Genomic DNA, 22883 nt, shown 5'->3' with positions numbered 1-22883 from the left:
TAATGGTCGAAGGCGCGTTTTTATTGGCTAGCCAGGCTGGCCACTTCCGTTCACCGCGAGCTCGGGAGGCAACTAGGTAAGCGCAGCAGTGGAGAGGTCGGAGCATTCCGGTGCTTTAAAAGAAGAGCCCTCCGATCTTGGTAAGCATAGAGACGGCAAGGGAGAGGAGGGCAGGGGGGCAGACTTTGACTCTCCACAGAGCTGTTCTGGTAAGGCCCGAGTGGAAGCTTTCTTTCCAAGCTAGAATGGTGTAGGCAGTGTGGCGCTCCCCCCCCATCCCAGCGCCTTGGTTCCTCCCAGTATGTGCACTTAGAGCAACGTCGGGTGATCCCATTTCTGGATCGCGGGAGTGCTGTACGTAGTCCCTGAGGATAGGTGGAGCCTTAGCCTGGAGAGGAACTGGAGCTTTGGTGCATCCGGTCTCCAGTGCCGCGAATAGAGTTTCTGTAGCAATAGCTCTGGCCTTACGGCTCCGAGTCGCCTTCCGTCTTTTAGCACGCATTTTCGTTCTGTTCTTTGAGGTACCGGTGCAGTTAGGTAGGTGAGGGGTCAAATGAGCAAACGCAGAAGGGTGGTGAAAGGTTACTGGATCCAGATGGAAATGTTGAGCGCATCTGCCTTGCAGTAAGTAAGTACCGTCTGTCGTTTTGTAGGTCTGGGCAGCAGCACACTATGCCGCTCCCTGTTGCCCTGCAGTCCCGCTTGGCGAAGAGGGGCATCCTCAAACATCTAGAGCCGGGTGAGCAAGCGAAAGCCAGGTGGATTAACGGAAGTTCTGTTATTTATTCTGGTCTCTATTCCCCCTCTTCTCCCCCTCCGCCCCCCTTGCCCCCCCCCCCGCCACCGTAGAACCCAGGTACCCGCTAAGCAAGCGCTTTCCCATCATCCCCAAAGCGCACACCTTCCCCCCTCCCTTGCCTTGCTGGGGTCAAACCAAAGCTCTTGGATGTGTTCTACTATTGAGGTAAATCTCATCTGCTCCTGTGTATAGGAGGAGAATCCTCACACACACCAGGTTCTTTTTCTTTTTTAAAAAATAGTTCTTTACTTATTATTTATACAGTATTCTGCCTGCATGTGTGCCTGCACACCAGAAGAGGGCACCGGATCTCATTGTAGATGGTTGGGAGCCACCTTGTGGTTGCTGGGAATTGAACTCAGGACCTTTAGGAAGAACAGCCAGTCCTCTTAACCTCTGAGCCACCGCTCCAGCCTCCCACTCACCCCTTTTAAATAAGGTTTCATTAGTTCTTTTGTGGGGGGTTGGTTGGTTTTTCTAGACAGGGTTTCTCTGTAGCCTTTGGCTGTCCTGGACTCACTCTGTAGACCAGGCTGGCCTCGAACTCACAGAGATCCATGTGCTTCTGCCTCCTGAGTGCTGGGATTACAGGCATGTGCCACCGCGTCCTGCTACACAAAGGAGTCCTAAACTGCTTTTCTAATTCCCCCTTCTTCCAGAGCCAGAGGAAGAGATTATTGCTGAGGACTATGATGATGATCCTGTTGACTATGAGGCCACCCGGTTAGAGGGCCTGCCACCAAGCTGGTACAAGGTGTTTGACCCTTCTTGGTGAGCCTACAAACACACAGACGGGAGGGACAGCTGGCCTTGCCCTTCCTGTGTTATCCCTTAGCGTGGGCTCCATAGGGAAAGAGATCTGCATGTGGAGCCATGGAGCAGATCTAAGCCGAGATTGGGGAGGCAGTTGGTTTCAGGAGCATGTGTGCTAACATGCCTTTCCTTCTCACTGCCCACAGTGGACTCCCTTACTATTGGAATGTGGAAACAGACCTGGTGTCCTGGCTCTCACCACACGATCCCAACTTTGTCGTTACCAAATCTGCCAAGAAACTCAGGAACAGTACTGCAGGTGAGCTGGCAAAGGCAGGGATGGCTCAGTGATTCTTTGCAGTCTCAGAGGGGCTCAGGAGACCATATGTGTAAGAGAGGGGCTGCAGGGCTTCTGTGTTACCATAGATGCTGAAGACAAGTTGGACCGGAATCCTGAGAAGTTGGACAGAAATCATGAGAAGTCAGATCGCAGTCACGAGAAGCCGGAGAGGAACCATGACAAGGCAGACCGAAATCACGAGAAGTCTGACCGCGATCGAGAACGGAGCTATGACAAAGTGGACAGAGAGAGAGAGCGCGACAGGGACCGAGATCGGGACCGGGGGTATGACAAGGCTGACAGGGAAGAGGGCAAAGACCGGCGCCACCATCGTAGAGAGGAGCTGGCCCCTTACCCCAAGAACAAGAAGGGTAAGCAGATCATGTTGGAACTCGGATTAATGGAGCGAGGTGCCAGGGCACAGAATATAAGGAGTGCATGCCTGGTCCTGGGCTTCTGAAGGTTGCTGTGGGCAGTGCTAGCCACTGGTACCACCTCTTCCTGGGAGCAGGGGCTCAGTGGTCAGGGGCTCCAAGGGAAAAACTTGCCCTGTGACTTACTTTTTATAGCAGGGAGCCGGAAAGATGAAGAGTTAGACCCCATGGACCCCAGCTCCTACTCAGATGCGCCGCGGTAAGTGAAGCCCTTTGCTGATCCTTTTGTTTCTTGCTTGTCTCTTTCTTCCCGTCCTTTAACCTTGAGCAGTTGAGAGATGCCCGCTTACCCTCTTCCTGGCTTCTAATTCTCTGTTGTCCCCAGGGGCACATGGTCAACAGGACTCCCCAAGAGGAATGAGGCCAAGACTGGTGCTGACACGACAGCAGCTGGACCCCTCTTCCAGCAGCGGCCATACCCTTCCCCGGGAGCAGTGCTCCGCGCCAATGCTGAGGCCTCCCGAACCAAACAGCAGGACTGAACCTTTGTTCCCCATAGCTTAGGCAGTTTACCTTTCTGTCTTCCTCGTGCCTCTAGGGACAGGACCCAGAGCTTAGCAGCTGCTGAAATTACCTTCCAGTGAGCTATACTCCCGGCCCCCTTATTGGTTTTCCCCCCTCCAAGATAGGATTTCTCTGTGCAGCCTTGGTTGTCCTGGACTCACTTTGTAGACCAGGCTGGCCTCGAACTCACAGAGATCCGCCTGCCTCTGCCTCCTGAGTGCTGGGATTAAAGGCGCATGCGCCACCACGCCCAGCTCCCTTATTGGTTTTAATAAAGCTTTTTTGTGTGTGGATCATGTCCGAGAGGCTTGAGGGCTTCCTTTCTTCATTCTTTCCAGGCTTTCCAACGCAAGTTGACAAGATGCAAAACATAGTTTTATTTGCAGAAACTCACCTAAGAAATACTGCAAAGATAGCAGGAGTTGAGGTGGGCCATTAACAGAGGTTAGTCATGGCAGCCCTGTGTGGGGCAGGGCTGGTGGGGCCAGGGAGTTCCCATATCTACCTTACCCTACCCCTAATACTGATAAAGAGTTTAGTCCCAGCTGGGCCAGGGCAAGAAGGGAGAAGGAAGGCAGGCCAGCGTCTTCAATTCCAGCAGCTACGAACCCTTCACCTTGGTGAGCAACCTGTGGTGAAAATGGGAAGGAAAGAGAAACACAGAAAGCTGGGATGGGCTGGCGTGTGGGCTTCCTGAGCAAGCGAGGGTGGTGGTAGTAAGCTAGTAATCGTGGGGTTGTTAAGGGTGCTTGTGTGGAAAGAGCGGGCCCCTGGGTCAGAAAGCTACACGTGGACTAAATAAATACAACATCTTTATTTGGCATTGGGTATCCTGACATTTGTTCATTACAGTTCCTTAGAAAACAAACCAAAAAAAAAAAAAATCAAAACAAATTAATCAAAAATAAAGATCCAGTGGCCCTATTTACATATAGCAAAGACAGCCCAGGCACCTTCCATGCGTGCACTTTATGCGCACGTGCACACATACATACATACCCCCCCCACACACACATACACACACATCTGGGATACAGTTAAGGAGTTAATAAGCTTTGGGGAGTGCAGGTGTGCAGGTTCCATGAGTCATCAATTCTGACACCCGCCATGAAGTAGGGGTGTTTTAAACAGCCAATAGGGCTGCAAGAATGGGATTGGCAGCTTTATTTTTCCTCTCTGGATGTTTCAGAAGATCATCCTTCGCCTCTGTCTCTTCAGTTACACGAGATTCAGCCACTTCACGGGCCTCCCCTCCCCATCCCCCCAACACTCTGGATCATTGATTTGATTATGTCACAAATCCCCAAACTATTGAAAAGCAAATGACACTTATTGTTATTATTCCCCAAGATGAGCTGATAGAAAATTTTCAGCTTGTGCCTCTTCTCCGGGGCATTTACAACAATCCGGTCTGGTCTTCAAGGGTCCCTGGACCAGAGAAACTGCCCCAAAGCCACAGAAGAGACCAAACTGTTGCCATGATCCAGGGTGATGGCGCGGGAGAGAAGGCCTCATACAGTAGGAAATGGAACCCCACGAGCAGTCATTAGTCGTTACTGAAGAACTGCAGAGCTGTTGTCCAGTCTGCAGGATGGCTGGGATGAACTGTCCCAGGCATGAGAGACAGGACACCTCCAGCAGAGGGTCTTAGGGAAAAGCCTGGAATAGCAGCAGCATCCCAACCCTGTTCCCAAAGAGGTTAGCCAGGGGCAAAGGAAGCAGTTCTAAAAACCTCCTCCAGGAGAGGAGAGAGAGTCCATCTAACCAGGAAGTGTTCACGTGACATTCATCCCTAGTTGCATATCCCTCTAGAAGTATGGGAGAAAAAACAAAACAAAACAAAAAACCACCAACCCCACAAGAGTCAGGCCCTGGCAACAACTTTGGACCTGCAGAAACCCACACCCTCCAACCCAGCCCCCTGCCCTGTTTCCCGCCCAGCCACCACCAGCTCTCACTTCACCAGCACTGACTTTGGCAGAAAGGGCTCCGTGATGAGGTCTCCTCGGGAAGACAGCTGCGGCGGTGGCGGCGGCTGCCCAGGAGGCTGCTGGTGAATGCAGGGCCCAGAGGCAGAGGCAGAAGCAGAAGCTATGGCTTTGACTGCACCTCGGGGAAGGCTGTAGAGGTAGACGGCACCTATGACGAGCCCAGCGCCCAGGGCAAATAATGGGTCCAGGTGGAAGCCAAAGAGGCGAATGGAGGCAACAGTAGACAGCACAATGGACAGGGAGGTGGCAAAGCCCTTGAGGATGTTGTCGGCATACTTGACAACAACGGCCACCAGGAGCCCACCAAAGGCTTGGTTTAGTACCACACCCCAGACGGCAGGTGTATACCCAAAGAAGAAGCCTCGACGGGCCACAGCAGTGCCCTCAGCCCACCAGAGCCCTACCAGGCCCAGCGCTGTGCCAAAGAGGCCAAGCTGTAGGTTACGTAGCCACACGGAACCCGAGCTGCCTTTGAGGATCTTCTCAAAGTAGACACCTGCAAAGCCTGAGGAGAGACAGGAGGCCACAACAGCTGCTAGGCCCGCCCCAGGGTTCTGATCCTGTGGCCGCGGGCCTCCCCCACCAGCTTGCTGTGCCTGGACGATGGCCACCCCGGTGAAGAGCAGCAGCAAGGAGGCCCACTGCAGGCGTGAGAGGCTGCGGTTCAACATGAGCACGGAGAACAGTGCCGTGGTCAGGATCTTCAGCTGATACGTCACCTGCAAGTTGCATATGGAAGGCACTGAGGGCTGGCCCCAACTCTTGGAAAGTACAAGGGGTGGGGGACAGTACCTGCTGTAGGCCTTTGGGCACAATGAAAAGGATAAGGCGGGGTATGTGGCAATAAAACTAACTGGCCACTGACCACTGACCAACCTGGTCCTAACAAGTTCTCAAAGGCCGGGCAGTAGTGGCACACGCCTTTAATCCCAGCACTCAGGAGGCAGAGGCAGGCAGATCTCTGTGAGTTCGAGGCCAGCCTGGTCTACAAAGGATGTCCGGGACAGCCAAGGCTACACAGGGAAGCCTTGTCTCGAAAAACCAAAAATGAAAAAAAAAAAAAAGTTCCCAAAGACGTTCCCGGATGACTACAGGATGTAGTTCAATTGGCAAAGAGCTTACCTAGCACACACAGACTACTGGGTTCTGACCCCAGCACCACATAAACCATGTGCAGTGGCAAATACCCATAATCCCAGCACTCAGGAAATGGACAGTCATCCTCCGCTATATAGAGTGAGAGGCTAGCCTGGGCTAGAAATCATCTTTAAAAAAAAAAGAACCTCCTAGTGAGTTACAAAAGGTAGCTGTGCCAAGAAGCCCCAAGCCACATCCAAATCTACACAACCTAATCCCATCTTCCTAGCTATGTGATAGAGACAAATCACTTGTCCTTTCTAAGACCCAGCATCACCTCTGTAAAATAAGGCTGATCTATACATAAAGCACCTCCAAGGTGGGTATGGCGACGCACACCTGTAAATCCCAGCACTCAGGGAAGCGCAGGCAGGTGGATCTCTGTGAGTTCGAGGCCAGCCTGGTGTACAAAGCAAATCCAGGACAGCCAGACACAGAAACCCTGTCTCAAAAAACCAACCAAATAAATAAATAAAACACCTCCAAGTAGGTGATGAATAAATAGAAAGCTTTGTGATAAGGGAAGTCTTCATGTAAACGAATCAACCACAACAAAGCCAGAAAATATTTGCAGATTCCTATGTATATGTCTAGTGTGCATCTGGGCACTCTTAGCAAAATTTTGTTTTGGTTTTGGTTTTTCGAGGAGTGTACCACCATGCCCAGCTCAGAATTTATTCATTTAATCTTCACCACTTACCATAGAACTGGACACAGCCAATATGCAATTAAATGATGAGAAAACTAGGCATGGTAGCACATGACTGAAATCCCAGCTCTTAGGAATTAGTATGAGAACCGTGAGTTCTCGGGAGGCAGAGGCAGGTGGATGGCTGTAAGTTCAAGTCCAGCCTGGTCTACAAAGTAAGCCTAGGACAGCTAGGGCTATGCAGAGAAACCCTGTCTCAAAAAACCAAAAATAATAAAAAAATAAAAAATAAAATAAAATCATGAGTTCAAGGCCCACAAAGTAAGACCCTGTCTCAAAAACCAAAGGAAAGAAGAAAAGCTGAAGATAGAGCTTAGCTGGTATTTCTGTTCAGCAGGTACAGAGGGCTAGGTTCAGTCCCTAGCACCTCAGAAACAAGGCACGGTGGCACACACCTATTATCCTAACCCTTGAGTGGTTGAGGCAGGGGATCACAGCTCATCATCTGCAACATAACAAGTTCATGGGCAACCTGGCCTATATGAGACCCTGTCTCAAGAAGACAAATGAAATAATAAAATAAAACAGATGGCAAATAAAGGCATCCAAAGGTAAGTGACTGACCTCCCCGAAATCGCACATCTTGAAAGTGTAGCACTGGGATTTGAAACCAGGCAACCTTGCTGTAGCATCTAGGCAAGTATTTAATCATTCATTCATTGGTTTTCAAGACATGGTTTCTCTGTGTAGCCCTGGCTGTCCTAGAATTCTGTAAACCAAGCCTGCTTTGAACTCAGAGATCTGCCTGCCTCTACCTCCCAAGTGCTAGGATTAAAGGTGTGCGCCACCACAACCAGTTTGTATATTGGTGTTTTGCCTCTGTGTGTGTGTGTGTGTGTGTGCGCGCGCGCGCGTGTGCGTGTGCATGTGCATGTGCGTGTGCGTGTGTGTGCATCACAGGCATGCCTAGTGCTTTTGGAGGTCAAAAGGGCATCAGGTCCTCTGCAAATGGAGATATACAGATACTTGTGAGCCACCATGTGGGTGCTGGGAATCAAACCCAAGTCCCATAGAAGAGTAGCCAGTGTTGTTAACTGCTAAGCCATCTCTCCAGGCCCAACAAATAGTTTCTTTATGTAGTACAATTTGTTCTTGAAGCCCAAATCCTCCTGCCTCAGCCTTCTGAGTGCTGGGTTTGCAGATATAATGCCAACACGCTGGCCCTGAGTATATTTTCAGTTATCCAAGGATCTCTCCTGTTGCCAATTTTGACACACAAAGGAGACCAAAGTTAAAGGAGTCCCAAGAACATTCTGACAGTGACATAGTTCTTGCTCTTTGCAAGTCATCTCCCTCCTCTTCCTCCTCCTCCTTCTTCTCTCTCTCTCTCTCTCTCTCTCCCCCCCATCTCCCTCTCCCTCCCTCCCTCATTCCCTGGGGGCTCTGCTGGGCTGGGCACTCACCTGGAAAGTGGCAGCAGGCAGGTTGGAGATGGCAACATACTGGAGGTTATTCTGCAAGGTATAGATGAGAGAGGGCACCGCAAGCTTAAGTGTGTCCACGTATTGCACCAGGACAGCCTCATGGAGGAAGAGAGCCAGGTGCTTCACATTACCTGTGTAGGAGGAGGGTCTGCTGAAGGTTGGGACTGGGCTTGGCTTCTCTGTCCACTTCCCAGTCTTGCCTTCCCCCACCACTGAATGACACTTTCCTCTCCTGCCAGCTCTCATGTACAACAATGCCAGTAAGAACTCTTTCTGAGCTTGGCATGGTGGCACATGCCTTTTTATCCCAGCACTCAGGGTAGCAGAGGCAGGTGGATCTCTGTGAGTTCGAGGCCAGCCTGGTCTACAAAGCGAGTCGAGGACAGCCAGGGCTACACAGAGAGACCCTGTCTCGAAAATCCAAACAAGAATTCCAGGATAGCTAGGGCTACAGAGTGAGAACTTGTCTTTAAAAAAAAAGAAGGAGGAGGAGGAGGAGGAGGAGGAGGAGGCCGAGCCGGGCGTGGTGGCACATGCCTTTAATCCCAGCACTCGGGAGGCAGAGGCAGGCAGATCGCTGTGAGTTCGAGACCAGCCTGGTCTACAAAGGGAGTCCAGGACAGCCAAGGCTACACAGAGAAACCCTGTCTCAAAAATAAATTTTTTTTAAAAATTAAAAAAGAAGAAAAGCCTTTCTGATACTCGGAATGGGGATATGGTTCAATGGTGGGGTGCTTGCCTAGCAGATGTGTGTCCCCAGGTTCTACATCAATACATAAAAAAGACCAAACCTATTATCCATCCCACTCTGCCTGCTAATCAACTACATTTCACCCACCTGAGATCTGCCTCCCTGGCAGAAGCCCATTCAGGGTGAGCATTCAACATGTCTGTACAATGAAATAATCACCAGTTCCTAGACGTAGAGGTTCTTGGTTCCTAAGTAGATGCACTCAACTATCTTTCAGAAGGGAGGCTTTAGACATTTTTTGTTTGTTTTGTGGTTGTACCTAGGGCTTCACACACCACTGAGCTGCACATCTAACACAAGACTTTTAGACACCCTAACTCTTTAATGGTCCATTTCCAACTCAAACAGATCTTTTTCTCAGCCCTAGATACATTAAGAAGATACCACTGCTCTATGGATGAATGGTGTCTGAAGGAGAGGTAAGTATGTTTTTGATTAGATTCCAAGTGTGGGATGAGGAACAGACTTGTGAGAGAGCAGGTGATGTTTATCTCCTTAGAAGTTGAATCACCTTCTGGGAGAGCTTGGCTGTTACCAGCTGAAAAACATCCTTGAATAGATTCTGAGGGCAGATATAAATGTGAGCCAAAAACAGGAGGCAGGGTGTCTTTGGAGACTTGGGATGGTTTTGGTTGTTCATTGCTCCACTTCGGGACACTCCTAGGGAGAGTCCGTGGAGGGAAGGCTTCTGGGCTCTGGGCTCTGGGCTCTGGCTGAGGCTCCGGGTTCTGGTTGCTCCAGGTTCTAGCAGAAGAAATCCTGCTGACTACACCTGGAGAATCGTTCCTCGGAACTGATACCCAGAAGGTTCATTCTTCTGTTCTTTAATCTCTTTTTCCTCTTGTTTAGGTTAGTCGGGTTATAAGGGAGGTACGCTCGGTTAGTAAGTTTATAATATCATTGTTGAGAAAACTGAGCCTATACTCCACTTTTCTTTCTTTCTTTCTCCCCTTTTTTTCTTTTGGTGTTTCTAGACAGGGTTTCTCTGTGCAGCCTTGGCCATCCTGGAACTCACTCTGTAGACCAGGCTGGCCTCAGACTCAGAGATCCCAGCCTCTGCCTCCTGAGTGCTGGGATTAAATGCCCAGCTCCCCCTTTTTTTGAGACAGGGCTTCTCTGTGGGTAGCACTGTCTGCCTCTGCCTCCCAAGTATTGGGATAAAAGGCATGCACTGCCACAACTACCTGGCTCTCATTTTTTTGAGACAGGGCTGGATATTTCAGTTACACTGACTTGTCAGTGAGCCCACAAGACTGGTGATCCCCAACCTCCTTGCCTGTCCCCTGCCTCCTGTCCCTGAACTGGAAAAGATGAGCTGTGATTAGAAGTATGCCACCTTGCCTGGTTTTGATGGAGGGTTCTGTGCTTAAGCTAGGACTTCGTTCTTGCACAGCAAGCATTTAACCCATGAAGCCATCTTCCGAGCATCTACTGTTTTGTTTCCATGCATGCACATGCGTGCGTGTGTGTGTGAGTGCGTGCGTGCTGGGGATTGAACCTACAGCTTTGAACAAGTAAGCCAATTACTCTACAGCTGAGCTACATTTCCAGTACTTTATTTGTGTCCTACGTGATGTATATGCAAGTGTGGGCGTGCATATTCCATGGTGCAAGTGTGGAGGTCAAAGGACAATTTAGAGGCTGAGGTCAGTTCCCCACTTCCATTGTGGGTTGTGATAGACAGACCTGTTGTCAGGCTTGCATAGCTAGAGCTTTTATTTGCTGAGCTGTCTTGCCCATCGTGTGTTTTGTTTTGAGACTGGGTCTTACAAAGCTGACCATGCTAGTATTGAATTTATGATCTTCCTACCTCAGCTTCTTAAGGAGCTGAGATTACAGGTAGGCCTGCATGTATGGCTTTGCTTTTTTATTTATTTATTTTGGTGGCTTTGCTTTTTTGTTCGTTGGTGCTTTGGTTTTTTTTGTTTGCTTTGTTTTGAGCCCTGCCTCCTACGTACTGGGATTACAGGTTTGAGCCACCCACCCAACTTTATTGTCTATTTATTTTTCCATGTATAAGATTTATTACATATATATGTATGCCTGAATACCAGAAGAGGGCATCAGATCACATTATAGATGGCTGTGAGCCACCATGTGGTTGCTGGGAATTGAACTCAGGACCTTTGGAAGAACAGCCAATGCTCTTAACCTCTGAGCTATCTCTCCAGCCCCCGTGTATAATTTTTATTATACTTGCTTTGCGGGGGGAGGGGGGAGGCACTTTTTGAGACAGGGTTTCTCTGTGTAGCCTTGGCTGTCCTAGACTCACTGTGTAGACCAGGCTGGTCTTGAACTCACAGTGATCTACCTGTCTCTGCCTCCTGAGTGCTAGGATTAAAAGCATGCATTACCATGCCCAGCTTATACTTGCTTTTTTTTTTTTGAGATAGAGTTTCAGATAGTTCAGGCTGTCCCTGAACTTAATAGATAGCCAATGAGGATCTTGAACTTTTGCCTCAGCTTTAGGCATTTGCCACAACTGGTTTCTGTGGCACTGGATATGAAACCCAGAGCTTTATGTCGCTAAGCGAGCACTCTATCAACTAAGCTATACCACCAACTCAAGGTATTCTGCTTTCATTTACTGATTGCTTCTTTTTTTTTTTTTAAAGGAGCATTGCATGGTGTTCAAGACAGCCTTGAATTCACTGGGCATGGTGGTGCACGCCTGTAATCCCAGCACTTGGGAGGCAGAGGCTGGTGGATCATTGTGAATTCAAGGCCAGCCTGGTCTACAAAGCGAGTCCATGGCAGCCAGGGCTACACACGGAAACCCTGTCTTGCAAAAAAAAAAAAGGAAAAAAGGAAAAAAAGATAGCCTTGAATCCATAGAATTAAGTGATCCCCTGCCTCAGCATGCTGAACAGCTGTGGTTATAAGTGTGTGACACAGCTAGGCATGGTGGCCCACACCTTTAATCCTAGCAGAGGCAGAGGATCTCTATGAGTTCAAGGCCAGCCTGGTCTACAGAGCTTTCTAGGATAGCTACGGCTACACAGAGAAACCCTGTCTCAAAAAACAAAACAACAAAACCCCAATAAAACACAACAGCCAAGTGTATGACACTTACACCCAGTTGGTGCTATAAAGATGCAGGTATGTGAAAGACACACAGATTAGTAGTGAGCAGCTAGCCACTGGTGCTGCTTTATGATAGTGTGGCCAAGAGTTGATAATTGTGAACCTCAGTAATGCATAGAAGGATGTTTTTTACTATTTTATTATTCTTTCTGAATGTGTGTGTGATGGAATACTCCACATTACAAAGTTCTTTTTCTTTTTTGAGATAGTCACATGTAGCCCAGGCTAGCCTTAAACTTCCTATGTTCTCTTGAGCTCCTGATCTTCCTGCCTCTACCTTCCAAGCGCTGTAATTAAATCTTTGCTCACCATGAGTGCCCTGTTGCCTTGTGGGCAGACTATCTCACGACTGCAGTTCCCAGGTGTAAGGCCTATACAAGTGGAGAAGCAACTTCACACAGCTGGAGTGCCAAGGAAGCTCAGATGCACTTCCATACTCCCCAAACAGTTTCAGACCCACCAGTATACTCTCCCAGCAAACCTTCCAGGGGTGCTTACACTCTTAACTTGGGGGGGGGCTCCCACCAACCAACCCCTTCCCTGACTCATACCCCTCTTTTGTGCGAAGAGCAACAGGAGGCAGGTGAGACCTTTGAGTACTTCGGCCATGACCACAGCAGTGGTGGCAAAGAAGCGGTCTCCAGGCAGTGTGCGAGCGTAGCGGATGCTAAGGATGAGGGAGGCATTCTGGACCACCAGCACAGCTAAGGATATGTACTTGAGGCGCCGGTGAGCTGCAGGAAGTGGAACATGGGAGAAGGATGGGGTTAGAAGCGAGTCCATGTGGCATAGCCACCCACCTCACTCCTCTTTTCTCAATCAAAAACCTTGCAGTCACGGGGACTTCCTCGGTCTTTCCATCCTGACTTGATGAAGGTCTGGTCCCTCCCTGTTTCCACACCCTCAGCTACTGGCAAAATGTGTCAAGACAGGGAAAAGCGGGCCCCAGTCTGGCCAGCTCTTATCTGAAATCCTATGAGGAAATGACCAGGGCGGGCCCCACACACACATTACTTGCATCATCTTCCTCCCCCAGGGAGCAACTTTTTCTCAGATAGCATCCCCAATATTTACTGAATGCTTACAGTATGCCTAGCAGGGCACTAAGGAATGTACAGGGATTCCCATCACTTGATCTCCAAAGGTACCACAAAAACAAATGCATTTTGTGGATAAGCAAATTGAGAATTTATATGGAGTGATGCTTCTACTTGTTGGACTGTCCCAGAAACAAAATAATATCCCAGTATGATGAGTGAAACGATTGTTTAAGATGTCCACCACCTAAGGGTTGTTCTATTTTCCATCTCAGAATGGTTACCCCAATAGTCTATGACTACCTTAATCATATAAGGAAACACTTCCCTACTCCACAGAGTCGGTCCTCCCTCTGCTGAATACCCTCCTCCTAGCCAATGAATAACGCTTTGTTTCTGCCCACACTTACAATGAGCTCTCTCTGCTATACAGAAGCACTTGGCACCTTCCAAATGTTCATTCTCTGACCTATAAGGAAGGAACCCTCCCACCTCAACATAAATAGAACTATCTCCATTTGGAAGGGGCATCCCCAGAACATTCTCTCTCTCTAGTGAAGGGCAGGTTCATGCTCAAAATGGATCCACTAGTCATACAAGGAAAGATGTGCCCCACCCTGACAGTTTATAAGGTCTCTTTATAAGGAAGAAGCCACCACCCTAAGACTCAAAAACGCCCACCCTCGGAACCGTCTCTCCCTTCCACAATTAAGGATCGCCCCCCTCCCAGAACATTCTCAATGGTCTTAGCCTCCTCAAAAGGAAATTCCCGACACTGTCACAATAGTCTTTATTTCCAAATTTAGGACCCCCGCCACAATCCCCCACACAACGACCGACCGATTCCTGACCCCAGCATACAACAGTCCATTCTCTCCTTGCTTTTTCCCCACAACACACACACATACACACACGTAAGTCTGTTCACATGAGATGCCGCTGTCAAGGATTGCTCCGCCCTTAAGGATCCCGACCTCCGCCCAGCCAACTGCTCTGCTTCATGCCATCTCACCCGCTGTTGCGGACGCAGGTTCCAGCGTGCCCGCGGACACGGCCCCTGGTCCGGCCGCCGCGGTAGATCCGCCAACCCCAACCGCTGCCATGTTGGCATCTGCCCGTGCTGTCCCCTCGGCAACAGCAGGCTACTTCCGTATCCCTCACATCCGCTTCCGGACCTCTGGAGTGGAAGGCGGGGCATTGGCTGGGAATCTGGGGGTGGTGTCTTATCCCTTTCGAGCTTGATTCTAAAATGGTGGTTTTTCGTGGTCCCAAATGCCATCAAAACTGGAGACCAGGGCGCCGCAGACCCAGTCTCCTGCCGTCTTTATGCAGCTCTTATTAGCTTGGTCGTGACACTGGACACAGCCCCCACCTCCTCTTTGCCCACCTCACTGACCCGGCTGTCCGCACCACCACCCTAAACCGGCCCATGGTTTCATTGGTTGCATTGCTCCGCCATCTCCGCTTTTTATTGGAACCCTCAGATGGCGCCACCCTCCTGGCATCAGAATCAGTACTACTCCCTTTTCCCAGCCAGATCCCGCCCTCTAAGGGCTGGTGGCCAACTGGGAGGGACGGGACTTCAAAGAAGGCGGGACAAGTGAACTATAGGCCTGCCCCTAGGTCCAGTGAGCAGGCTGTTGGACAGGGCTAGTCACTATACAGTGGACACAATTGTCAGGGTTAGAGAAACCAAAGGAACATGAAAGCTGGTGGTAAAATTAAGATTTAAATGGTTAAGAGCTAGACAGAAAGCACTAGAAAGATTGCAGTTCGAGCCTCGGATTTAGCTCAGAAGTTCTGTGCAAGCAAATCTCAATACTCCAAGTGTTGAGGCCAGCTTGGGCCTGAAAAGATGTTGTGTAAAAACATACCAGTCAGACTAGTCCCACTCAGAGTGGGCTTTTCTCCAGTCACCTCCTAAACTCAGCACACAGTCGATGCTCCACTAATGCCTACCTCTATAAATGGTCATTCACTTGTGACTTCATTATTTATTAAATAGGTTTCCACACATGGCTTTTTAAATAATCCAGGCAGGGGGGGAGAAGGGACAGGAGGGCACACTTGCAGCTCTCCCCACCTCCAGTACATATTTACATTTTAGCCACTGGACAATCTTGGCTCAGGAGGAGGAGGCAGCAAAAGTTGGAGAGGGGGGACCCCAGGAGAACAAACAGTTAAGACTTATTTCCTCCATTCCATCCCCCCAAAACCATCCATCCCATCCTAGTCTCTGGTGGTGGCCGATGATGTCCATCTCCCATTCCTTCCCAAATTATGGAAGTAAGGTTCTTTTCACCAGAATAAGAGCACTTGGGATAACAGTAGGGTCCCCTCACCAAAAAGAAAAAAAGAAAAAGAAAAAAAAAAGCACTGGGATGCTAATTAATTCATAGGTATTACCTCCCCCAGAATAATCATCATTTCTGGATGAAGGCAGGCAAGCAGCAACTGAATGAGATCCCAGGGTAAAGGCTCTTTCGCTAAAGAGCTGCTGGGGGTTGTTTTAAGGAAAGCACCCTTGCCCACGTGAGAGCATTTGAACTAAGTGTCTAAGTTTGTGTAGTAGTCTAGAAGGTGCCAGTGTAGGGACTACAATGTCAGAATAAGAATCTTAGGGCCAGACGACGGGAAGGAATCCAACCAAATAAGCATCCTGAACAGAACATGAGACAAGTAACTCCCCCCTCCCAAATTAGGGACCACAGGTTCTGGGAGGAGAGCTCCTTCACAGGATTGGGATAGGAACTGAGCAGCCTTGGCTATCCCTGTCCCCTGACCTTAGTAATACTGGATTTCTAACAACCTGTATAACCAGGTCAACAGATGTCCATCTATCCCCGTAGCATGACCATGGGATTCCAGAGAGGCTGGCTGAGTCTAGGGAAGCAGAGACCAGGACAAGGGGGTGGGGCTTCCTTTGGAGGGGTTGATGGGTGCTTCTTCAGGAGGTGTTTGCATCCAGGGGTCCAGCAGAATCTCCTCCAGTGAGGGTCGGGAGCAGGGTTTAGGGGCCAGGCACCGGCGGATTAGGGCACAACAATCTGTGGGGTGAATTAGCACAGGGGAGATTAGCAGTTAGCAAGGGGTACCCAGTCCCCCGGGAGGAATGGAGCCTGTTGGGCTAGGCTGAGTAATGGTCTCACCTGGGGAGACATGAGCAGGGAAGTGGAGCTCAGCCTCCAGAATCTCCTGGTCCCTCTCGAAGGGAATGTCCCCACAGACCATGTCATAGAGGAGGACACCAAGTGACCATACGGTAGCTGGGAGGGCGTGGTACTGGTGTCGCGAGATCCACTCTGGAGGGCTATACACCCTTGTCCCTGCACACAAGCCAAGGGTTAGAGCCTTCTCTGGGGATGCCCTTCTTCCACCCCTGTGCCCCTAGAAGCATCAAGTGCATATCAAAAGGAGGGCTCCATTGGCTAGAGCAGGGCCACTGCAAATTCAACAGCGGGAGTCCTGGCAGCAGCAACAAGACTGTAACAGAACACTTCGTATTTAACAGTGAGATCACCTTATGGAAAGCAAAGCAAAAAGCCCAACAACAAAGCCCAACTGGGGAGAGAGAGAGAGAGAGAGAGAGAGAGAGAGAGAGAGAGAGAGAGAGAGAGAGAGAGATATCAAGAACCATAAAGTGTATGATATAGGTCAGAGGTTACAAGGATAACCCAATACTGGAGCTCAAAAACCAGAATTCAGCCCTCCCACCATAAACTGCAGGGAAGAAGCCTTACCATCGAAGTCAGTGTACGGTTCATCATGAAGTAGGGCACCAGAACCGAAATCAATGAGTTTAATACAACCCCGGCACAGGTCTATCAGGATGTTCTCATCCTTGATATCACGATGGACAACTCCGCGGGCGTGGCAGTGCTGGACAGCTGCCACTACTTGGGTAAAGAAGCTTCTGCTCCGGCTTTCACCCAGTGGGCCCTTCTCTGTGATGTAGTCAAAAAGATCCTGGGCAGGCATAGGCCGCTCAAGGACCAGCATGAAGCCTTCTGGGGTCTCAAACCAGTCAAGCAGGCGGATCACACCTGGATGGCCATTGCCTTCGCCCACCTTCCACAGCAGTGCCACCTCAAGTGGGCAACTGACTGAGTCTGACTGGGGGTGGGAAGCGAAGAAAAGGAGGGGGGAAAGAAAAGAAGGCAGATGTTATTGTTATGTCTATAGCCCTAGTGTCGATATAGATCCAAGTTTCTTTTCAAAGCACTGATTTTGGCCACTAGCAAGCCATTCCCCTTCCTAGACCCCCGTATCCTTTTCAAGGCTCAAGTCCACTGGAGAGTGAAATGAGCAGGACCCAACACATCTGGCCTGCCCGGCGTTCAGTAAATATCTGGATAAACGATAATGTTTTCTTCTGTTTTGAGGGGGAGGGAGTTTGAGACCAAATTTCTACATAGGCCAGATTGGCCTGGAACCTGCCTCTACCTCCCGAGTGCTGGGATTAAAGCATGCACCACCATGCTTGACTTTCAAAGTGTTTTCTCTTCTCTTTTTAACTCTATTTATTTATTGTTTGAGTGCTCTGTTTGCATGTACATCTGCATGCCAGAAGACGGCATCATATCACATGATAGATGGTTGAGAGCCACCATGTAGCTGCTGGAAATTGAACTCAGGACTTCCGGAAGAGCAGCTAGTGCGCCTAACCACTTACCCATCTCTCCAGCCTCTCAAAGTAGTTTCTAATGGAAGTCCCTCTGCACAAGCACTATCATGAGATATATTTACCTGTCTTGTTAACCAACACTCCAGATCAGGGCAGCGTTTTTGCACACTAGATACTCAATAAAGAGGGGCTAGCACAGAAGTAAAACTATTGCACAAATAAGACCTATACAATAACAGTATTTGATTTAGTAAGTGGTGTCAGTTTCGTCACTAGCGTATCTCAAGTACCGGCAGAGCTCAGTTAACAGAGCAGTGCTCGGTGTGTTAGACAGAGATAGCAGCTAATAGAAGGAATCTAGCACATAATGAATTCTAAGAAATGATCTATTTTGGGAGCTGGAGAGATGGTTCAGAGGTTAAGAGCATTGGCTGCTCTTCCAAAGGTCCTTAGTTCAAGTCCCAGAAGCTCACAGCCATCCACAATGAAATCTGGTGCCCTCTTCTGGCCTACAGGTGTTACATGCAGGCAGAACACTGTATATATAATCAATTAATAATCCTTTTTTTTTTTTTTAAAGAAATGATATATTTTGCAAAGGACCTATAATTAAGCTATTACATAGGTGTCCTCTACTTTTTAAATGTTGTCTCTTGCCGGGCGGTGGTGGCGCACGCCTTTAACCCCAGCACTCGAGAGGCAGAGGCAGGTGGATCGCTGAGTTCGAGGCCAGCCTGGTCTACAAAGTGAGTCCAGGACAGCCAAGGCTACACAGAGAAACCCTGTCTCGGAAAACCAGAACAAAATTTTTGGTCTCATTTTTGAAACAGGATCTTGCCATGTAGCCCAAACTGGCCTCAAATTCCCCGGAATCCTAGTGCCCCAGACTCTTGAATGTTGGGATTACAGGTGTGCAAGACCAATCCTGGCTTTCATTTGTTCTCACAGTGATTAATTGCAATGGACATGACAAAGTAAACATTTAACGAATACAATTTTTGTCAGCCTCACTAATCAACCAGCACAGTTCAATAGCGGCCCCCCACCCAGACCTGAACAGTCAGCGACTGCCAAGAGTCTTGTTGCTTCAGGTGGGGCCCACTAACTTGCACAGCCGCACACAGGTTTTTCTCACGGAGCAGCAAATTAGGCTACTGCGCAGCCTCGCCCTCCTTCTCCGTCCTAGGGCTGTCACAGACTGTCTGAAATGCCCACCAGGGGGAGCTCTCCTACCTACAATTTGCCCAGACCCGCCCTGATGTCCGTTAGCGTTCTCGGGGTGGCAGAAGAGAAGCAGCCAGCATCACCATGACAACCAGTGACCTAGGCCCCTCCTTCTCTACCAGCATGTCCTGTGAACAGCCCCTGAAGCAGTGTTTGGAAGAAGGATGCGAAAGGAGAATTTGAGAGGAGAATCCAGGGTTCTGGGGGGATTGCGATGAAATCAGAACTATCGCATGAAGGCAGTAAACACAGGCTGGTGTGGTCCTCACGGTTTCAGAGCCCAGGGAGTCATCTATCCCCTAGGAAAAAATCGGGGGTGAGTTCAGTGATGGAGTCCACGGGTCATGACGTACACCAAAGACACTCACCACGGTGGACCAGCCTAGCACACGGTTCCGGGAGATTACTTTGATGGCCACCTAAAAAAAAAAAAAGGAGGGGGGCTGGGGTAAGGGTCCAGCAGGGGATCCCATAATTCCCAATCTAGACCCTCTGCCCAATTCTAGTCTCTCCACTCGCGCACTTCTAGTTCGCATGCATATCACACCCATCGGAGCTCGGATGCGTACCCAGGACTCAAGCCCCCAGAATCAAGTTCACTTCAGCCACCTAACATCTTCATGCCTGAGCTCTCTTGTCAGGAGACCATCAAGACCCCCCTGAAAGCCAGAACGGAGCTATAGATTTTTTTCTTTTTTGTTTTTTCTCTCTCCCACTGTCTCCCCACACGCCTCAAGATGTTGGATATTGAACTCGGTGCTCTCGGGATGATGGGCAAATGGTCTACCACTGACCCACATCCCCAGATTCGATTCTAAGTTTTTCTGACATCGCAAGCCCTCCTCCATCATCCTACCCATCTCGAGGACACAACTCTGTATCTGGATTCCTGTTCTCACGACTCCACACTTAACACCTACTTAAAAAAAAAAATCCCCACTTTCTCAGACACACACAGATTCGCACGCACACAAATTCCATGGATCTTGGGGTCGAGTCCTGAAGATCTGCTCCCTCCCTAATAGAAATCCCCAGTCTTCCAAAATTCCTACTCACCCCCATACCCACCCAGTCCAGCTGTAGACACGCGCGCGTACTCACACTCACAGCATCCCTGCTCCTTAAGATTCTACTACACATTTGCAGGCTCCCCAGTGGAGCAGCGGGCATCCCAGTCTCCGGGACCCCACTACCACCCCTCACCAAAACACCTGACCCTCCCAGGACCCCTTGTAGGGGATACCTGACGTCTATCCGTGACGCGGTGTCCCGCGAAGACGGTGCCAAAGCCTCCCTTACCCAGGAGGGGGCCAAGTCGGTATTCGGCCTCGAAAGCTGCCCGATCCTTGCCTCCTACGCAAGCGGAGGCGAGAAAGTCAGGGTGGCGGTGTACTCTGATCCCAGCCGCGACTCTCGCCCCCACATCAGCACCCACCACCCCAGCCCACCCAACCTGCTTGTAACAGGAGAGGCTGCGCTCACCTGGAGGCTGCGTGGGGGTCACAGGGGGCGAAGGAAGCCCCTGCAGAGGCTTGGTCAACATGGAGGAGGCACTGCGTAGATTGAGCCCGCTGAATCCGCTGAGCCCGCAGGGCGTGGATGCCCGGGGCAAAGCGGCAGGAGAGCCAGGGCTGGGGGGCGCCAGGGTGGAAGGCAGGGAATCTGGTGGCCCGGAAGCGCCTGGAGACGGCGCAGCGTTAAGATTCGTCGCGCGCGCCAGCCCCAACGCTACTGAGCCGGGGCACGCGCCTCCCGGGAGAGTCGCCCTGCGCGACAGACCCGCCCACCTGACTTTGATCAATCCAGACGCGGCACCTGCTGTACCCCGGCCAATCGGAACCAGTCCTTATTTGCATGCCACCATCAACGTTTCAAGTGCCCCTTAAGCAAATAGATGCCAGGTTCTTCCGCGGAGGCAGGGCCTGTATGCAAATGTAGGGGAGGCGCGGGCGCGCACACATACACAGGCACACGCGCGCGCGCGCACAGACACACACACACACACACACACGCAGACACGCGGGCGCGCGCGCACACGCACACACACCAGCTCGAACAGGTTTTGGGAATCCCTTTGCGACAACCGCGTTTGTTTTGGTTGTTGGTGTGGTGGGGTGTGTGTACACACTTTAAAAAAAAAAGCACAGCCTCCTTTCGTAGGACGTAGGTTTGTCGCTGCTGTCACCTTTGCTGCCTTGGGATGGGTGAGGAGACACCACCAGGCCAGCTTTAAAGAATCAGAACCTGTAGCCAGACAGGATCCTGTCATGGATGTTCTCACCAAAGATTGCTGCAGCCTTTGCCTCAAAACTGTAACCCATATAGAAGAGCTAGTCCACTCTTCAGAAAAGGATAATATTCACCACCACCGTGACAAGAAAGGGGAGCAGACGGGTCAGTGGCCGTTTGGCACCTGTAGGGTGTTTTTTTGTTGCTGCCATTATCCCACGGAAACCTGACTAGTCTTAGCCCTGTACCCAGCCAGTGGATCTACAATCTATAATGGCAGAGGTTGGTTCTTGTGGGAACTACAACTTCCTTGTGAAAAAGAGCTGGAAACTGAAATGCTGAAGAAGTGGTACAGCTGCCTCAGCCATGTCTGTGTAAATATCCAGAGGGCCTCTAGGCATTGCAGGGTACACGTGCAATCCAAGTATTTGTATGCCGAGTCAGGAGGACCTGTCAGGCACCCAAGGCCAGACTGGGCAACACAGTGAAAATAAGTCTTTAAAACAAAAAGGCTGCAGGTGAGATGGCTCAGAGGATAAAGGTATTTGCTACCAAGTCAGCCAACTTGGTGGTTGTATTCACTAACCAGAGCCCACAAGTAGGAGAGAAATGACTTCCACAAGTTGTTTTCCGACATCCAATTGTGTGTGCAAGTCACACACCCACACAGACATACACTGAGGGAGGAGGGGGAATACCATGAAAGATACAGTCAGATACATCCAGGTAGACTTGCCCTACACCTAGATGTACATGAAGATACACTTGGAAACTAATACCCCAGAAACATTCAGTGCTGACTCTACTTGTACTGTCCCATGGGGCCATTTAACAGCGGATTTCCCACCAGCTACTGACAAACTTGTCACAGGCACACCAGCACCACCAGATAGACACATTTATAGACTGTGCTGCTCCAGAAATGAGGGACCCAGACTCTCACAAGAATGTACAGATGTTCCACACACATACACACACTGCTCCAAAGCAGGCAAGTAGTGATCTGAGAGCACCACAGAGAGAGGCAATGTAACAAAACCAGACCCAGACCCATACACACACACTATCAGACGTGCAGCTATTTCACTGAAAGTACCCAGACAAACTACAGATGCACTGTCACTGACAGACCCACGCAAACATGCACTGCTCTCAGATACCAGACACAAACTGTCATAGGCAGAGTTCCATGCTCAATCACCATCTGACACACCTGGAAAGAAGCCCTCATCGGACACAGACACATACACATTCAACCAGAGACACTGAAATTCAGAGAAACTGGTAGACGCACTGTAGTCACAAGCACAGACAATACACACAAAGCAGACGGCTGCATGTAATCTCCGTTACCCATCTAACAGCACTAGGTGTCTTACTATGAGCTGGACAGTGGTGGAGGGCAGATCTTAACACACACACGAACGAGAGAAGTAAGCATCACAGCCCCAGCCCATAAGTTTATTTATAGTACAGTTATTGGGGATAGTTGTAGACAGAAGTGAGAATGCGAATGGGATCACACAGGGTTTTCTCAGGTGACCCCTCTGTCTTAAAAGACAGATAAGGATGGTAGCTGAAGATAGGGTTAGGGCAAATTGCAAGTAAAAGCCAAGAGTAGCAAGAGGCAGGCTGAGGCCAAATGGTACAAACTTACAAAATACGGTTAATACCCCCGCCCCTAAGTCTGGTAATAACCCCAACATTTGTGCTCTACAAACGTACCAGGTCCTGTTCCCAGTAGTACATTTTTGACCATACACATTCTCTGTCAGTACTCACAAATCAGAGAGCATGAGGTAGCAGACATTAGTCACCCCTGTAGTTGCAGATGGGACACTTT

General features: G+C 49.8%; 3 protein-coding genes across 7 annotated transcripts; 1 reads left to right on the top strand and 2 right to left on the bottom strand.

Annotated features, from left to right (window-relative positions):
• The first annotated feature begins 6 nt into the window (after nucleotides 1-6).
• On the top strand, nucleotides 7-3128 carry PQBP1 (polyglutamine binding protein 1). Of its 4 annotated transcripts, none has more exons than XM_084790635.1 (7): nucleotides 7-140; nucleotides 654-739; nucleotides 1459-1570; nucleotides 1759-1871; nucleotides 1979-2263; nucleotides 2465-2525; nucleotides 2652-3128. In XM_084790635.1, the coding sequence occupies exons 2-7, from the start codon at nucleotides 673-675 to the stop codon at nucleotides 2806-2808; spliced, it is 795 nt and encodes a 264-aa protein (XP_084646761.1). In that variant the 5' UTR covers nucleotides 7-140; nucleotides 654-672; the 3' UTR covers nucleotides 2809-3128. The 4 variants fall into 4 exon arrangements, with proteins under 4 accessions (XP_084646761.1, XP_084646758.1, XP_084646760.1 ...); XM_084790632.1 differs by having other exon boundaries at nucleotides 9-140; nucleotides 2462-2525; XM_084790634.1 differs by lacking the exon at nucleotides 7-140 and adding an exon at nucleotides 185-209 and having other exon boundaries at nucleotides 2462-2525.
• A 151-nt stretch (nucleotides 3129-3279) lies between these two features.
• On the bottom strand, nucleotides 3280-14383 carry SLC35A2 (solute carrier family 35 member A2). Of its 2 annotated transcripts, none has more exons than XM_084790629.1 (5): nucleotides 13976-14366; nucleotides 12478-12660; nucleotides 8071-8222; nucleotides 4804-5540; nucleotides 3280-3459 (listed from the first exon to the last, which is right to left on the bottom strand). In XM_084790629.1, the coding sequence occupies exons 1-5, from the start codon at nucleotides 14064-14066 to the stop codon at nucleotides 3432-3434; spliced, it is 1191 nt and encodes a 396-aa protein (XP_084646755.1). In that variant the 5' UTR covers nucleotides 14067-14366; the 3' UTR covers nucleotides 3280-3431. The 2 variants fall into 2 exon arrangements, with proteins under 2 accessions (XP_084646755.1, XP_084646756.1); XM_084790630.1 differs by lacking the exon at nucleotides 3280-3459 and adding an exon at nucleotides 3624-3685 and having other exon boundaries at nucleotides 13976-14383.
• A 559-nt stretch (nucleotides 14384-14942) lies between these two features.
• PIM2 (Pim-2 proto-oncogene, serine/threonine kinase) lies at nucleotides 14943-20491 on the bottom strand. The gene is made up of 6 exons (XM_084790631.1): nucleotides 20294-20491; nucleotides 20055-20164; nucleotides 19180-19230; nucleotides 16704-17076; nucleotides 16113-16289; nucleotides 14943-16010 (listed from the first exon to the last, which is right to left on the bottom strand). The coding sequence occupies exons 1-6, from the start codon at nucleotides 20352-20354 to the stop codon at nucleotides 15847-15849; spliced, it is 936 nt and encodes a 311-aa protein (XP_084646757.1). The 5' UTR covers nucleotides 20355-20491; the 3' UTR covers nucleotides 14943-15846.
• Between the last annotated feature and the right edge of the window lie 2392 nt (nucleotides 20492-22883).

The sequence above is a fragment of the Acomys minous genome, assembly GCF_964271855.1.
Source record: "Acomys minous genome assembly, chromosome: 7".
Taxonomy (NCBI): Eukaryota; Metazoa; Chordata; class Mammalia; order Rodentia; family Muridae; genus Acomys; species Acomys minous.
This window is presented reverse-complemented; position numbering and strand designations above follow the sequence as displayed.

What these genes read in the sequence shown, in the direction of transcription:
- SLC35A2 (XM_084790630.1), bottom strand. Translation starts at nt 14,066, where the DNA reads ATGGCAGCGGTTGGGGTTGGCGGATCTACCGCGGCGGCCGGACCAGGG. An exon ending in ACCTGCGTCCGCAACAGCGG is followed by an intron (nt 12,661 to 13,975) that starts GTGAGATGGCAT and finishes CACTTCCTGCAG; the next exon opens with CTCACCGGCGCCTCAAGTAC. An exon ending in TGCCTGCTGCCACTTTCCAG is followed by an intron (nt 5,541 to 8,070) that starts GTGAGTGCCCAG and finishes TGCAACTTGCAG; the next exon opens with GTGACGTATCAGCTGAAGAT.
- PIM2 (XM_084790631.1), bottom strand. Translation starts at nt 20,354, where the DNA reads ATGTTGACCAAGCCTCTGCAGGGGCTTCCTTCGCCCCCTGTGACCCCC. An exon ending in GACCCCCACGCAGCCTCCAG is followed by an intron (nt 20,165 to 20,293) that starts GTGAGCGCAGCC and finishes CCGCTTGCGTAG; the next exon opens with GAGGCAAGGATCGGGCAGCT. An exon ending in GCGTCACGGATAGACGTCAG is followed by an intron (nt 19,231 to 20,054) that starts GTATCCCCTACA and finishes TTTTTTTTTTAG; the next exon opens with GTGGCCATCAAAGTAATCTC.
- PQBP1 (XM_084790632.1), top strand. Translation starts at nt 673, where the DNA reads ATGCCGCTCCCTGTTGCCCTGCAGTCCCGCTTGGCGAAGAGGGGCATC. An exon ending in AAGGTGTTTGACCCTTCTTG is followed by an intron (nt 1,571 to 1,758) that starts GTGAGCCTACAA and finishes CACTGCCCACAG; the next exon opens with TGGACTCCCTTACTATTGGA. An exon ending in ACTCAGGAACAGTACTGCAG is followed by an intron (nt 1,872 to 1,978) that starts GTGAGCTGGCAA and finishes GTGTTACCATAG; the next exon opens with ATGCTGAAGACAAGTTGGAC.